The sequence below is a fragment of the Tupaia chinensis genome, unplaced genomic scaffold (genome assembly GCF_000334495.1).
Source record: "Tupaia chinensis unplaced genomic scaffold, TupChi_1.0 Scaffold143647_1, whole genome shotgun sequence".
Classification (NCBI taxonomy): domain Eukaryota; kingdom Metazoa; phylum Chordata; class Mammalia; order Scandentia; family Tupaiidae; genus Tupaia; species Tupaia belangeri.
In genome coordinates, this window is record NW_006203496.1 from 550,842 (window position 1) to 566,331 (window position 15,490).

Sequence of the window (15,490 nt, forward strand, 5' to 3'; positions counted from 1 at the left end):
GGCCGGCGGTCTAGGAAGCCCGGTTAGGGTGCCCCAGCCACACCCAGGAGGCCCGGTCAGGGGTGCCCTGGCCAAGTACAGACTGTCCCTTGGCCGTGAACCCTCCCAACTGTCCCCCAGTCCTCCCTCCCTTTAGGCTTTCACGACAGGGGCTCTAAGCGCCCTGTGCCAGAGAACACCACGCCACACGTCTCTGCAGGTGTGCGGTCCCACACGCTCGGCAGCTGCAGTCCTCACCGGCCTGTCTGGCTGGGGTGATTGGGCGCTCCATGAGCGTCCGACGTACCACGGCGACCGCGTCTGTGTGACACTGGTCCGTCCTGGGGCTTCTGAGCGTGGCTCTGTGGTCGGCACGCAAGCTCGTCCCTCGGGGAGTGGTGCCTTCACGCTGTCCCCCGGCACTCACCAGCCCGCGTGTCCTTGGGAAAATTCTGGGTTTTTGCTCAGACACCCTGGGGGCTGGGGCCCAACCCCATGCAGTACAAATCCTGGCTTTAGCTTTTGACTTCCCAGAAACTCCGAGGAAAGAAAGGGTTATTAATAACGCCACGAGGCAGACAGGATATTTACAGAATTTATCAAGAGAAACCTGAAAGTGGACCCACACAGTTCATTGGAGAGAAACCTGAAAGTGGACCCACACAGTTCAAACCGGGAAGATAGGGCTCAGGGGTCAGCTGGGTTGGGAGGGTGCACAGAGGCCCTGGGGTCCCCTGCGTGCGCCCTGCTTGCACTCCCACCTCGGCATTTTCCGTTGTCCCCACGTTTACTCCTGTTGCCAGCCCCGTGTCTGCAGGCGACATGCCCGTCAAGAAGTGCCGTTCCCCCGTCCAGCCAGTCCTCTCCTCTGCTCAGATACCACAGAACACCACGGCGCCCCCCCAGGCGCAGTGGGGGTCAGGGTGGGGAGGCCCTGCTGGCAGTGTCTGGGCACCCCCTGGTGCCCATGTGTCCCCAGGTCATAGGATGGGCACCTCAACAGCAGCGGGGCCTGGCCGGAGGGGGCTCATGGGCGTGGTAGGCCAGGGATGAGGCTTGGGGTCTTGGGTGAGTCCTTTGCGGGCGGCGACGGCCACCATCCGCCGTGCCCGCAAGCAGCTCCCATGGGACAGCTGCAGCCTGGTCCTCCTGCCTGTCCACACCCGACCCGGGGCCTTCCTGAACCCGGTAGCTCAGCGACACCTGCACGGAGTTCGCGAGCCTCCTGGGGAAGCATCGCATGTATTGTCTTCCCAGCCCAAAGGAGATAGTGTCCCTGGGAAACCTGCGCCATTCGAGGCCACCCTCAGTCAGCTCTCCACTGTCCTCGAAGACCGTGTGGTTTCTTTACCATGGGTGGGGACGGCACGCCTGCCCGGGGAGGTCCCCACACGCCGTGACCCCCGCTGCCCCACAGGTGGTGCAGGAGCATGAGAACGTCGTCTTCTGCCTGGAGTGCGCCCTGCGCCACGTGGAGAAGCAGAAGTCCTGCCGCGGCCTGAAGCTCATGTACCGCTACGACGAGGTCAGTGCTGGCCCTCGGTGCTGGCCCCGGGCTCCGCGGGCTGCCACACATGTGGTCTGGCGCCCCGCCCCGTCCCGCTCCAGAGCGTGCACCCTAGGCTGCATATGCCTGGGTGTTCCGGCCGGACCCACCTGGCCTTGCCGTTCTCCTCCACGTCCCCGCCCCGTGTATATGGCTGTCTCCTGAGCCCTGTGTGCTGCCATCTGTGATATTGGCCCCAGGTACAAGAGGCTCTCAGGAAGCTGACCTCTGACCCACACTGCCAGGCCTGGATGTGTCCCTATGAGGCGGGATCCTCGGGTCGCAGTGGGTGCTGGCAGGCCTGGGGACGTGAGAGACCAGCTCTGGGGCCCACCCTTGTCTGAGCTGCCCACTCTGGCACCAGCCCTCCTCCTGTGTCCGGCCTCACACATCCCGGGCCAGAGGCCAGCAGCCCTCTGCTGGGTCTGTAGCCCTGGCTGCTCAGGGTGGAGGAGAGCCTGCACAGGAGCAGCCAGGGGTCCCTGCCCTTCCTGACCCCTGTGGCCTTGGTCCACGATCCTTGGCTTGAAAGGGATTAGGTGGCAGAGCAGGGTGGTTCCAGGTGTCAATGCGGCTGCTGGGGACTACAGGAAGGGGCCGGGCCTGTGCACGCTGTGCCAGGAGAGACCCAGTGGGCTACTGTGGCGGTTACCAGGCGGGTCTGCCAGGAGTCTGGCCCTGAGCTCCGTCTGAGACATGAACACACAGTCGCAGCCCCTGTCCCTCTCGGCAGCTCAGAGCCACCATGTGGTTGTTCCCGGGCGGTGTGGCCCGCATGGCAGGGAGGGAACTTGGGCCTGATGCCATGTCGTGGCCTGTGTGGAGCTGCGACATGCACCACCGAGCACACCTCCCGCCCGGCTACAAGTGGGCTGACCACAGTCCCCACCCCTGCAGAGTGCTGGCTGGGCAGCAGCCCTAGGAGCTGCCAGTATGGGGAGTGGAGGCCCCGCGTCCCCTCCCCCCTCCCAGGGACACCCCTTCTGAGCACTAGGTCAGCATCCTTGTCTTTGTGGGCGCTCCGGTATCTCCGACCAGGGGCCAGGCTCTCTGGGCCCCTTCCCCAAGCTCAAGGGCCTGCCAGACCTGTGGGGTTCAGAGCTGGCAGGTGACATAGGTGACACCGTGTGAAGCTTGGGCACAGACAGCCCTGGCAGCAGGAAGTACATCTGGTGGAGTGGCCTGGCTGTCTCCTCCCGAGGGCCCCTTTCTCTTACCTCCCACTGATCTGCCAACCGTGTTGGGCCCAGGGGACGCCTGTCCTCCCAGCAGTCCTTGTCTGGCTGGTCTTGTTCTCTCTTGTCTCTGACCCTGATCATCCACTGATGGCCTTATTATGGGGTGGGGGAGGGGAGCAGGAGCGCCCTCCCCCAGTGGCCCCAGTCACTGCGTGTCCATGACTGGGTGGTTTGTGCAGCTCAGGAGTTGTGGAGAGCACAGCCCGTGCAGCCAGGAGCGTTCCTCCCCCACCCCCGCCTCCCAGAGCTGCTGCCCACGGAACCCCACGAAGAGGGTCATGTGCCAAGTGTCTGCTCCTCCACGTCCAGGGGCAGGGGCAGGGGTCCGGGCCCGGGCCCAAGCATACCTGTGGAGGGCTCGTGCCTGTGGCTCTGCTTGGACTGTGGGCGCAGTGGTGGGTTAGACCCTGAGCCTCTGGCTGCACCGTGTGATCTGAGGACTGAATTCAGCTCTGCCTCACTTTGTTTTAAAGCTCCTATTCGGGGACTGCAGCTAGCAGGGTGCCCCGGCTTCTCCCCTTCACAGCCAGTGTCAGAAAGAGGCTAAATTTAACCCGGCGGTGAGTCAGAGCCCGGCAGGCAGCTCTTAGGATGCTGGGCGGCCTCCAAGAGGCTTCTGAGCCGTGCTGGAGGCCTGCAGTAGCTGGGTGTCTCAGCAGGCTGGATCCTGGGGAACAGCGCATCAGGGCCTGGTGTGAGCCTGGTGCTTAGCCACTGGTCTGGGACGGGAGGGAGGGCGAGAAGATTGAGAAGCCTGCTTAATCAGCCTGTTGGTTTGTTTTGTTTTTAACGGGCGGGGCAGGGGTGGTGGTAACAGATTCTAGCTTGGGAGCCCCAACACCAGCTCTGTCCACAGGTGCGCCCAGCACAGAGCTCCCTGGGTGGGCCCGCCTGGTGCTGGTTCTCAGCTGCACCTGTAGGTGGGCTCCCAGCTTCCTGGTGTGAGGGAGCCAGCCTGGATGCAGCACGCAGGCCAGGGAGGAGGCCCGCAGCCCTCACCCCCGCTGGTCCCCTCGTCCACAGGCTTTAGCCCCACGTGGCCAGGCTGGGGGCTCCTCCGTCTGCCCCTCAGTCGCACAGCGCTGAGTGCAGCTGTGTCCAGGAGGGCACCTTTAACTGCCTGGTGCCAAGATCTGTTTCCTGCCCTTACTTTGGGGCCTTCCCTGGGCCAGAGGTCAGGTGGCCCCCAGCGCAGCCTGACCTCTGACCCCCTGCAGTATGTCCGGCATGCCCTGGGAAACACACGTCCACGGTCCCGGTGTTTTCAGAGCGGCCAGCTCTGGGACAGCACATTTCTGCAGTGAACAGCTGACTTCTCTCTTGGACGTAGTGAGGTCCAAGGGCCCTTGCTCGGCCATCTCCCCCAGCCGGGAGGAGGGAGCAGAGCCGTGTGACGCATACGTGTCCCCACCTGTTAGCACGACCAGGGTGAGCAGAGCCAATCCGCCAGCAGTCGCCACGGGAGTGGTGTGTGGGAGCGGGAGCACGAAGCTGCGCCGCCTTCAAGCCCTTGCGGTGGTGGGGGTGCTGCGGGCACGTGGACCCGAGCCTGGGGCAGGAGCTCCCATGCGGTCGAACGCTGTCCCTCGGCGACCCCGCCCCGTGCAGTGGGGCACTGCTCTGCCAGCTCACCTGGCTGAGCCCTCAAAGCCACCAGGGAGGTGCCCCGTCTGGTTGGGGGCGAGGAGGCGAGGGTGGGCCTGTGAGGAGCTGCCGCGGACACCAATGCCCTCTCCCGACCTGGGCGGCGCTCTCATGCCCACTCGGGAGCCATCGCTGAGTCTCGGGGCGAGTTTACACGCCTGTCACAGCCGCCCTGAGCCACACTTGGGAAGCTGACGGGCCATCAGGACGTCCCCCGGGACCGCACCCTCTGCTGCGCTCACTCCCGTCTTCCTCCCGACTCCCCACAGGAGCAGATCATCACCCTGGTCAACCAGATCTGTGGCAAAGTCTCGGGTAAGAACGGCAGCGTGGAGAACTGTCTCAGTAAGCCTGCACCAAAAAGGGGGCCCCGCAAGAGAGCCACTGTGGACGTGCAGCCTTCCCGACTTTCACCCTCCAGTTCATCCCGAAGTGCTTCGAGCGCATCGTGAAGATGCCCACCCCGTGGTCAATTTATATATATTTTTTTGTAATTATTATATTCTAGTTTGGAGTACTTGCTGTAGGATACAAGCTGTCTTTTGCACTAGCTCTAAAGAAGATTTTCTTCTGGTTTTAGAGAACTAATTTTGTTTTAGCATTAAACTGTTGAACTTTTTTTTGTACTTAGAATACCTAGATACTGCAGTGAGATTTTGGAAACTGCCGTATATTCACTGTTTTAAAACCCCGAGGGGCCGTATTAATTGATATCGCCCCCCTCCCCCCCACGGCTGATGAAAGCCTTTTTTTTGTTTGTTTTGATTTTTTTGTTGTTTTCCTTGTTTTTGTTTTTTGTTTTTGTTTTTTGTTTTGTAACTGTTGGGGAAAAAAAAAAGGCTTTTTAACCCATTTTTGAAGAGGGTGAAGTTTGGAGAACAAATTTTAAAACCATTAGTCACGTGAGCAGATTTTTCTAGATCGGAAAAGGGATAGGAGACATACAACACACACCCACACACACACCCACACACACCGAAAAAAAAAACTTGAAAGAAATGGCTTTACTTTGGCTGTCTTTTCTTCTGTCATGTGCAAGATGAGTTTGTGATTTTGAAAACCGGAGAAGCCCCGTGTTGTTGTTTTGGGGCGGTCACGGCAGGGGGAGGGGGGGGCGTTGTTTCCTGAGCACGGCCACGCGAGGGGGTCGCCGAGGTTCTCTTTACCAGCACACACCACTATGCATCTGTCTGAGGGGAGCGCGAGAAGAAGAAAAAGACCGCCTGCCTTGGAGGGGTCGCGTGGGGAGACCTGTGCCTGATTTCATTAGGAAATCCATTCTGTTATTTTTGGTGCTGTTGGCTACTTTATCAAAAACCCTTCAAAATCATCCTTAAAAAAAAAAAAAAAAAAAAGAAAAGAAAAAAAAAAAGAAGTGATTGAAGCCGCAAGTGCTTCTTGGTCATCGACGTGCAATTTCCTGACATTCCACCCTCATCTCGCCGCTTGTCCGACACCGTCGCAGGTCAGCATTAAGCTCCGTTGGGACGTTGTGTGTGATCGCAGCTATCGAGCCACTAGGTGCGGTTCTCTTTGAATGTGAAAATGCATTTGCGCTCATTGTGTCTATTTTTTCTCTTCATGTTGTAACAAACAACAACAACAACAAAAAAAAACAAAAAAAAAAGAAAAAAAAAAAAGAACCCCACCCGTTTTGTACATACGCCTGTAAATTGTTTGAAATACTTGAGCCTTTTTCTCGGTGGGGGTGGGGCGGGGGGAGAAGACGAGATGAAGAAAAGCCTTACGTTCCCGTTTCTTCATCGGCTGGGGTGGGGGGTTACAGGGTTTCTCTTGTAACATGTCTAAGTGCTGCTTACATCGCCGAACGACGACGTCGCCATGCCCTTCTCCGGTTGTGTGTACAGTATGTGTGGAATCAAAAGGGAAACTGTCTTCGCTAGCTGTTCTCTGTTTCTAATTGGACTCAGCCACCCGTAGCCTCCCGTGTTGCACTGAGCTCGCAGTGGGGACTGCCCGGCGCGGCCCGGGATCCACTTTGTCGGTGGCGGTCGCAGAAGACGGAACTGTTCCGGAGTATTTAACGATGACGTAAGCCGAGTCGAGTGTTTCCAATGTGGTTGTCCGGTTTTGATGGCCTTGCTGTGTACGTTCCCTCTTTTTTGACAGTGAACTTCCGCCTATGGCTTACAGTTTGACGTTTAATTTATTAGCGCTGCTCTGCACCCCCCTTGGGAGGGAAGACTTCATGTGGTTTATTGCCAGTTTTTTGTTTACTTTTCAGGTTTGTACTACAAGGTTTAATAATAAAAACGACGTTTTTTGGACACTTGTCTGTCTCGTGGAAGCTTAGTGGGCGATAGCAGAGAGGCCCCTCACCCGGGAGTGGAGCACACACACTTCCGTTGCACTCACCGAGGTCCACCTGCTGCCGCGTGAGTCCCCGAGGCACAGCCAGTGGTTTCCAGGTGCACCAGCTGGTGTGGCCTGGGCTGGCACCACACCTGCTCCGTGCTGGCTTCCTGCTTGCACTGCGGCGCCGGCCTCAGAGGTCCCCAGGACACCTGGGGCTCCACCAGGTCAGGTGCTGGGCTAGGCGTGGTGGCAGGGGAGCTTCCCAGGAAGAAGAACGGAGGCTTGCTGTGGGCTCATGTGTTCCTGTTAGGGCTGAGACGCATGTTCGCGGTCACAGTGGGGTTGGGCCGGCGGGGCAGGACTGAGCCTGATGGTTTTGTACAGAGCACGGGAGAACTCGCGCTAGTGGGGCCGAACTGGACCACGCCCGGCACGTCTCACAGGAGGTAAACTTCCTCCCTGCCCTTGCCATGCAGGTGGCCGTTGTGGCCTGCGGGTCCCCTCACTGTGCCCTCAGGAGTGTGAGTGACCCCAGGCTCAGGACATGTGAACACAGAAGCCGTTCTGTACAAAGCAGCTGCGAACTGCTGGTTTCATGCCCTCAAACTTTATTCGGCCCTGCTGCCGGTCCGTCTCTCACCTGATCGGCAACCGTGTAAACCAAGACCCTCCACGACACACCATGACTTTACAGGGGGGGCTCTACGCTCAGGAAAGGTCACTGAGTGTGTGGTCCCAAGACACGAGTCCACGCTTAGGAGTCGCTTTCGTCACTCACATCCGGTGTGGCCTTGCTGTCCGCGTGTAGCGTGGCGAGGGCTGTGTCCACCTGCACTTCCTCCTCGTCGGACTGAACGAGCGGGGACTCCCCACCTGCCCTGGGGTCCCGGGCCCCCGAGCTGGAGCAGGCAGAAGGTGAGGATGGGGGCTTGGCTGGTAATTCCGAGGGGTCTGGAACCTGAAGCATGATTTCGTCCTGACAAGCGCTGGCGGGTCCCCTCACTGTGCCCTCAGGAGTGTGAGTGACCCCAGGCTCAGGACATGTGAACACAGAAGCCGTTCTGTACAAAGCAGCTGCGAACTGCTGGTTTCATGCCCTCAAACTTTATTCGGCCCTGCTGCCGGTCCGTCTCTCACCTGATCGGCAACCGTGTAAACCAAGACCCTCCACGACACACCATGACTTTACAGGGGGGGGCTCTACGCTCAGGAAAGGTCACTGAGTGTGTGGTCCCAAGACACGAGTCCACGCTTAGGAGTCGCTTTCGTCACTCACATCCGGTGTGGCCTTGCTGTCCGCGTGTAGCGTGGCGAGGGCTGTGTCCACCTGCACTTCCTCCTCGTCGGACTGAACGAGCGGGGACTCCCCACCTGCCCTGGGGTCCCGGGCCCCCGAGCTGGAGCAGGCAGAAGGTGAGGATGGGGGCTTGGCTGGTAATTCCGAGGGGTCTGGAACCTGAAGCATGATTTCGTCCTGACAAGCGCTGGATTCAGGCCCTGAGAAAGACAAACTGCACGTTAGGATCACCCCCTCCTCCCGTGTTTGAGGTTGCCCGGGGTAACGGGGTGCACGCGGTGTTCTGGGAGCCAGCTGCTGGTCCCATGGTGTGGAATCGCCCCAGGAGAGCAGGGGGCCTAACTGGCCCTTCTGTCCCTGAACAAGTCCGCCATCTGTCCCGAGGAAGCTCGAGAATTGCAGCGACACCGTGTGCCCAAGGGCCGGGCAGCTGCTGTGCCCCCGAGCCTGGTCATGCCCTCCCTGCCCTTGTGAGTGCTGTAGACGCTGACTGCAGATGGCGAGCCAGGGTCAGCCTTCCGCAGCTCTCGGGTTTCCCCGAGCTCAGGGAGCTCTTCAAGAAATACGCTCCCTATCTCCAGTCCTCTGGCCTAGGCAGAAGCAGCCAGCCAGCTCCTGCCCTGGGCGACACTGCACGGGGACTTGCAGGAGACGGTGAGGGCTTCATAATGGATTTGAGAGGTGGTGAGTGCTGTGGGGGCGCGGAGCCTCCCTTCCTGTAGGTGGAAACAGGGCTAAGGCCTTGTTCAGAGTGGCGCCTGTTTAAGCAAGTCCGCCAGAAATGGGCTGGAATTTAAGTGCATTGAGGCCTGAACGGTCTGGTGCCTCAGGAGTAATTGCAAAGCGCCCCAGGTCTGCAACTGGTTTTGGAATGACAGGCCAAGGGCTGGCCTTGCCCGCTGTGGACCGGCACCAGACACCTGCTGAGATCAGGCGTGGTGTCCGACCTTTAAATACCACAAAACCCAACTGAAGGTGGCTTCCGGGACCACGCAGGTGGTGTGGCACTCACCAGAGGTTAGCGTACCGGCCGCCTCCCCGTCAGGCGTGGGCGCCCGGGAGCTGACTGACCGTGGTAGAGGGACTTCAGGACGTTCACAGACGGGGTGGGGAGTGTCAAGCATGCGTTCATGCAGGTGCAAACAGCGTTCAAATCCAGGTAAAACTTTTCCCTAACACGTTTTCCGTGAACTTCTGACCTATGCCCTCCCGGAGAGAAACGGCCCTACCTAGGCCTGGGGACGGCACGCTGTTGTCCTCTCCCGAGTTCAGGAAGACGTCCAGGGCCTCCTGGTCGGACACGTCCATCAGGTCCATCTGCTCCAGCAGATCCACGTTCACCTCCATGGACGACATGCTGCCTCTGGGCTCTGGGTGGGTCGGAGCACAAGGACACTGAGGCTGCTTCGCGGGGACCCTCGGTTGGCACCCGGCTCGCCGAGACCCCTTCTGTCCCAAGTTTGCTTCCTGGTCTGGCAATTTAAACCCATCTTAAATGGCCCTCGGGTCCTCTGACCTCTCACACCTTCTGTGGCAAGTACCGGCTCTCCCCCAGCCTCCCCTCCAGCCTCCGCAGGCAGGTGCTGCAGACAGAACCGCCTGTCATTAAGCAGACTGTTTGGAACAGGGTGCTTGGGCAGGGGCAGGAGTTGTCATGAGGTGGCCCAGGACACTGCAGCAGCAGAAAGCCACGAACTGACCCCCCCCGCCCCCACCACACACACACACACACACTCCCAAGACAGGGCTCTGCTCTTTGTTGAGTGGGGTACAATACCGTTTTCCAAAGCACATAGACACTTGGAATCGAACATCACTGTTTTTTTTTTTTTTTTAGGAGGGGGAAAGAGGTAGTTAGGAAGTACATCTCTAGTTGCCAACACAGGGTTCTCCTGCCTCCAGTTGCCCTGAATGTTAGACAAAGTCTAAAGTCGCTGCCCTGGGACATTTCTCAGGACAGCTTTGGAATTCTGCAAGTAGAGTTGGAACCAAGAGCTGCTGCCAAGAAAGCAGAGTGGGAGAGGACTCAGTCCCCACAGCCCTCGAGAGCCAGTCTACCTCAGCCTGGGGCAGGGGTGCCCACAGGTCTGGAGTCCTGCCACTACCCCTGCGGTCCAGAGGACTACAGCCCGTCGAGTCATGCAAGGTAGGGTGACAGCAAATGCAGACTAGCTGGAAGGATACACCCTTAACCTTGGGTCTCACAGGAACATGAGCTCACAACCGAAAACTCCAACCCGCAGCGGAATCTGCAACACATGAATAATAAATCGCTGTGCCCGAGGCTCAGCAAACACAAACTCAGCACTAGCGTTGCTTCCTAAGAACCTTAGATGGCTGCTCATGTGCAGGAGTGAAATCAAAGCTGGAGCCAGCAAGTGAGCCAGGTGGCAGAAATACAGACTGGACCATCTGAAAAAGAGCCAATTCACTTCCAGATGAGAAATGTATAATTGCCAACATTTAGGCACAGGCTGAGGTTAAGACAGAGCCAAACAGAATATAACTGAAGACAGAATGAACGAATTCCCCAATACACAGAAATAAAAATGGAAAATACAAAGGGGCTTACGTGATATGAAAAATGCAAGTGTTTTTCTTTTTCCCTTTGTTAGAGTTTTACTATAAGGTACATGCACTTGCCAGAGAGACAGGAAGTGAGAAATCACCCCCCACCCACCCCCAGTGTGGGGGGTGATACCATGCTGCAATCCCTTCTCCTCTATTCTCTTCTGGATTTTGGAAATGCACGCACACATGTCCAGTGTGAATTTCAAGCCACTGAGTCTGGGACTTGAACTATGGTTGGCCACATGGGAGTTCAGTGTCTTCACTATGCCACCCATTGGCCCTGAAAATGCAGATTTTATTTATTTATTTATTTTTAAAGATTTATTATTATTATTATTATTATTATTATTATTATTATTTTTAATTACCACACTACCTGCCGGCCCTGGGAAAAATGCAAGTTTTAATATGCTCACAAAAGAAAATGGGAGAATAGCTACATTCAGAGAGGCCAGTTATTTTAAAAAATTGGTCAAAAGCCTGGGGATCCAGATTGAGGGGCCAAACTCGGGTTCTCGGAAAAGTCATGACACATTTTTGCATAGAAAAAATTACATAATGACTTTTCTGACAACCCAATATATAACTTTTAACTTTTAAGACAGGAGAGAGAAAATTGGACTAAGAAACAAAAATCTTTCAGGAAAATAGCACCAAATCACATGGCAATGAAGGCAGATATGTCAATAATAATCATAGTAAATGTAAATGAACCAAACACCTCAGTTAAAATACAGAGATTACAGGGCTGAATTTGAATGATGAAATTCAAAGCCTGTATAGTGGTACAATCCTAGCTACTGAGGAAGCTGAGATCAGAAGCTAGTGGGGAAGACAAGACAGAGGAAATAGCGAGGCTCTGCTATTAAAAGAAAATAATAAATGAGAATAAAAATCTTGCCATATTTTGTCTCCAGGAGACACTCCTAAAATACTGAAGTCTATAAACACAGGAAAGATTTTCTTACAAAAAGCACATAATGGGGAAATAAAACTTTAAGAAACTTTTAACTGATATGGCTATAGTAATACTGAAATGGGGGTCTGGCAGGTGGCATGGTGGTTAAGGCGCTAGACTCCCACATGGCTGACTGTGGTTCAAGTCCTTGACCTGGTATCTTGCCTTCTCATTGTCCCTTTCTGTGTCTCTTCTGGTCAAATTAAAAAAAAAAAAGTAATAAAATTAAATAATTCTTTAAAAAATATTGCGAAATGGAATTTAAGAGGAATAAAAGTTAAGCATGGGGGCAGGCCCCATAACTTACTGTTTAAGAGAGCTGGGTCCCATGTGACCAATTTGGGTTAGAATTCCCATCTTGAGGACCAGTCGATAGTGTAATGGTTATGTTGCTGGACTTGCATGTAGCCAACGCAGTTCGAGTCCTGGATCCGGCAGCTTAAAACTCACATTGGGAACATGTGCACGCATGCCCAAAATTCCAAGAGGAGAACAGGGGAGATGGGATTACAGCATGGCCATACCCCCTAGGGGGGGTGATTTCTCATTTTAGGTCTCTGTCTCTCCAGTGAATGCACATGCCCTATAGCAAAAATCTCTCTTTCTAAACAAACAAACAAACAAAATTCCTACCTTGACAGTTGAAAAACACCAGCATGTGTATATACATCCCCTAAATTCTGTTAAGACAGAGAAATGGAGAATGGATTGCGTATGACTCCCCATTGGTTCATGTGCCCTTTGGCAATTAAAAAGTTCAGCATGGGGGCCAGCAGGTGGTGTGGTGGTTAAGTGTGCTGGACTCCCACATGGCTGAGCACAATTTGAGTCCTGGATCTGGTGGCCTGTTTTATCACTCTCTCTCTCTCTCTCTCTCACACACACACACACACACACACACACACACACACACACTGTCCCACTCTGGTCAAATTAAAATAAATAAATAAATGGGTTTAAAAAAGTCCAGAGACCAGTGGATGGTGTAATGGCTATGTCACTGGACTCTCATGTAGTTGACTGTGGGTCAAGTCCCAGACCAGGTGGCTTAAACTCACGCCGGGCGCATGTGTGCACATGCCCAAGATTCTGAGAGGAGAATGAAGGAGAAGGGATTGTGGCACGGCCATTTCTGTCTTTCTCTGTCTGGAGTGCATGTGCCCTATAGCAAAACAAAACAAAACAAAACAACAAAAAAACCTCTCCAAAAAAAAAAAAAATTCCAACATGAAATGGGACCCCAAACCAATCAGTCTCTATTACTTGACACAGCCTTCATGGCATTTAATCATCGAGGTCTTGAAGAGGGAAAAGAAGGACAAAGAAAAACCACAACCCAGGCTTACAGCTGTCCCAGTTGGCAAAGCCCACAGTACCCACAACCTGTCCAGTAGTTTACCCAAAAGAACAGCCTGCAGGTTCCCGCTCCGTGTGTAGAAAGACTGGACATTGGACGAGAAACCACATTCAGCCACCTCCCGGGCCCTGCCGCCAACGCTGTATATGGGAAATGATCCCAGCCCTATTTCCTGGAGCCGGTAAGATAAAATAGTCGGCCTGGCCAGGGATCAACCAACGTGATGTAGATTAAAAATTGTGAATGTCGCAGAGTGCACCTGCGGCACCTGGAGAGCCGCTCTTGCTCCATCCTCTCAGGCCTGCTCTTACCTCTCGGGAGTGTACTTTCTCTTTTACTTAATAAACTTCCTTTCCAAAAAAAAAAGAGTCCAGCATGAATTTCAAAAGTTTTTGCACCAAAACAAACTTTTTTAAAAAAAGATTTTTGCTATGGGGTGCACGCGCTCACCAGAGGCACAGAGAGAGAGAGTGGAAAATCACCCCTATGGGGGATGGCCACACTGCAGCCTTCCTTCTCCTCCATTCTGAACCTTGGGCAAGCACGCACACACGCCCGGCATGTTCTTCACGCCACCAGTTCTGGGACTTGAACCATGGAGTCAGCCATATCAGATCCAATGCCTTAACCATCATGCCACCTGCTGGCCCCACGAACTCATTTTCATTCCATCTTTCACAAACTTTTTGAAGTGTCCTTTTATTAGAGTAGCACTTAATGATTTTGAAAAGATTCAGTTTACCAGGAAGATAAAGGCAAACTTGGGACCACGTGATGGCATAATCGTTAATGTTGCTGGACTCCCACATAGTTGACCACGGTTCAAGTCCTGAACCTGGTGGTTTAAAATTCTTGTTGGGCATGTGTGTGTGTGTGTGTGCGCGCCCAAATTCCCAAAAGGAGACGGAATTGTGGCATGGCCTCCCCACTGCCGGATGACTTCTCACGTTCATCTCTCTGGCAAGTGCACACGCCCTATACCAAAAATCTCTCTTAAAAAAAAAAAGAAAAGATAAAGCCAAGCTTCTGGCTGTTTTAAAACAAAAACATGGCAGAATAAGTATGTGTCTGTGTCTTCTGATGATTGACATTAGCAGTCCCAAGATTATTAACAGAAAATCAAAATCTCATTCTCCAATTACAAGGAAATTTAATTAGAAATTGGTAACAAAAAGGGACGTGGAAAAACTTGCACACGTTTCAAAACACTTGAGGCCAGCAAGTGGCATAATGGTTAAGCTGCTGGATTCCCCAGTGGTCGGCTGCAGTTCGACTCCCAGACCAGGTGGCTTGAAATTCATGTCATGCCAGGCCAGCAGATGGCGTGGTGATTAAGGCGCTGGACAGTCCCTCATGGCTGACCATGGTTCAATTCCTGGACTTGGTGGCTTGCTTTCTCACTTTCCTTCTCTCTGTGTGTCTGTCTTTCTCTGGTCAAATGAAAATAAATGAATAAGTAAAATTAAATAATTCTTAATAAAAAAAATCATGCTGTGTCCAAAGTCCTGAGAGGAGAATGGAGGAGTAGGGATAGGGGTGTGGTCATACTCCCTAAGTGGTGATTTCTTGCCTTTTTGATTCTCTGTCCTTCTCTCTCTCCCCGGTGGGTATGCAAACACTAAAGCAAAAATAACTTGGGGAGAAAAAAAAAAAGAACTCAAAGTAGTTTAGAAGTCAAATAAGACATCTTAATGAAAAAATGTAAATACTTAGAAACTATTAGATACCAAAATTTGTATTCAGCTAAAATGTAATAAATTTATGGCTTTTAAAGTAAGAAATAGTAAACCTGTATAGTGAGTATAGTTTCTATATACTTTATACAAAACAAAACATGATTCTTCAAACAGAGGAGCCACTGGTCCCAGACGGTATCCAAGGCAAGTCTGTCCGACACGTAGGCATCAATAACAAGAGACATGCACCCACAGAAACCCTCCCACCAGACCTAGTCCACCAGCAGGCCAGTCCTTCCTCAGTCTGGGGACTTAGTGCGATTCTGATCAAGCTCTGGACAAGGTTCTTCAAAGAACTTGGAACTTTACAGCATTAACAGAAAAGGATGAAGAGCCAGAACAACCTGGCCGCTCGTAAGAGGGCAGGCGAGCGCGTGCGAGGGTGAGGATCCCGCCTTCCTCAGATCAGGCTGCTTGGCCTTCCCGGCAGCCTGGGCCGGGCCCCTCTGCTCAGGGGTCAGTGAGCAAAACCCTCTCCAGACAGTGCCCGATGTACCCGGAGTGGCTGGGGGCATTCCAGCTAAGAATCACAGCTTGACGAGTCATCACAGGACAGCGGGGATGTGGCTCAGGACCAGACAATCCAAGGATGGGACTGAAAAGAGCCTAGAGGGGCTGGCCGGTGGCGTGGCGGTTAAAGGCACGGTTCGAGTCTCGGACCTGGTGGCTTGCTTTCTTACTACCCCCTGCCCCAATCAAACTGGAAAATAATAATAAAAATAGTTAAATAAAATAATTCTTTTTTTAAAAAAAGAAAGCCTGGAAAAGACCGAAGTGCCGGACATGGACACAGACACGGAAGGCAGTGGGGGCAGCGGAGAAGGGAGCTGGGGCTGAGGCGGACATTC

General features: G+C 53.9%; 2 protein-coding genes across 3 annotated transcripts in view; one reads left to right on the plus strand and one right to left on the minus strand.

Moving 5' to 3' along the window:
• The window catches only part of JARID2 (jumonji and AT-rich interaction domain containing 2), a 268,700-nt gene extending 262,005 nt beyond the window's left edge, over positions 1–6,695 (plus strand). The window contains exons 18-20 of the mRNA XM_027766735.1: positions 783–885; positions 1,172–1,504; positions 4,677–6,695. Of these exons, the coding sequence (XP_027622536.1) occupies positions 783–885; positions 1,172–1,504; positions 4,677–4,859 (619 nt within the window). The 3' untranslated portion in view covers positions 4,860–6,695. The remainder of the gene's footprint in view (positions 1–782; positions 886–1,171; positions 1,505–4,676) is intronic.
• A 1,082-nt stretch (positions 6,696–7,777) lies between these two features.
• DTNBP1 (dystrobrevin binding protein 1) overlaps positions 7,778–15,490 on the minus strand; it is a 69,560-nt gene continuing 61,847 nt past the window's right edge. Inside the window, exons 9-10 of one of the 2 annotated variants that reach the window (XM_027766738.1) lie at positions 9,250–9,390; positions 7,778–8,220 (exon numbers count right to left, since the gene is read on the minus strand). In XM_027766738.1, the coding sequence (XP_027622539.1) occupies positions 7,976–8,220; positions 9,250–9,390 (386 nt within the window). In that variant the 3' untranslated portion in view covers positions 7,778–7,975. The remainder of the gene's footprint in view (positions 8,221–9,249; positions 9,391–15,490) is intronic. The other variant, XM_006164603.3, reaches the window with a different exon arrangement.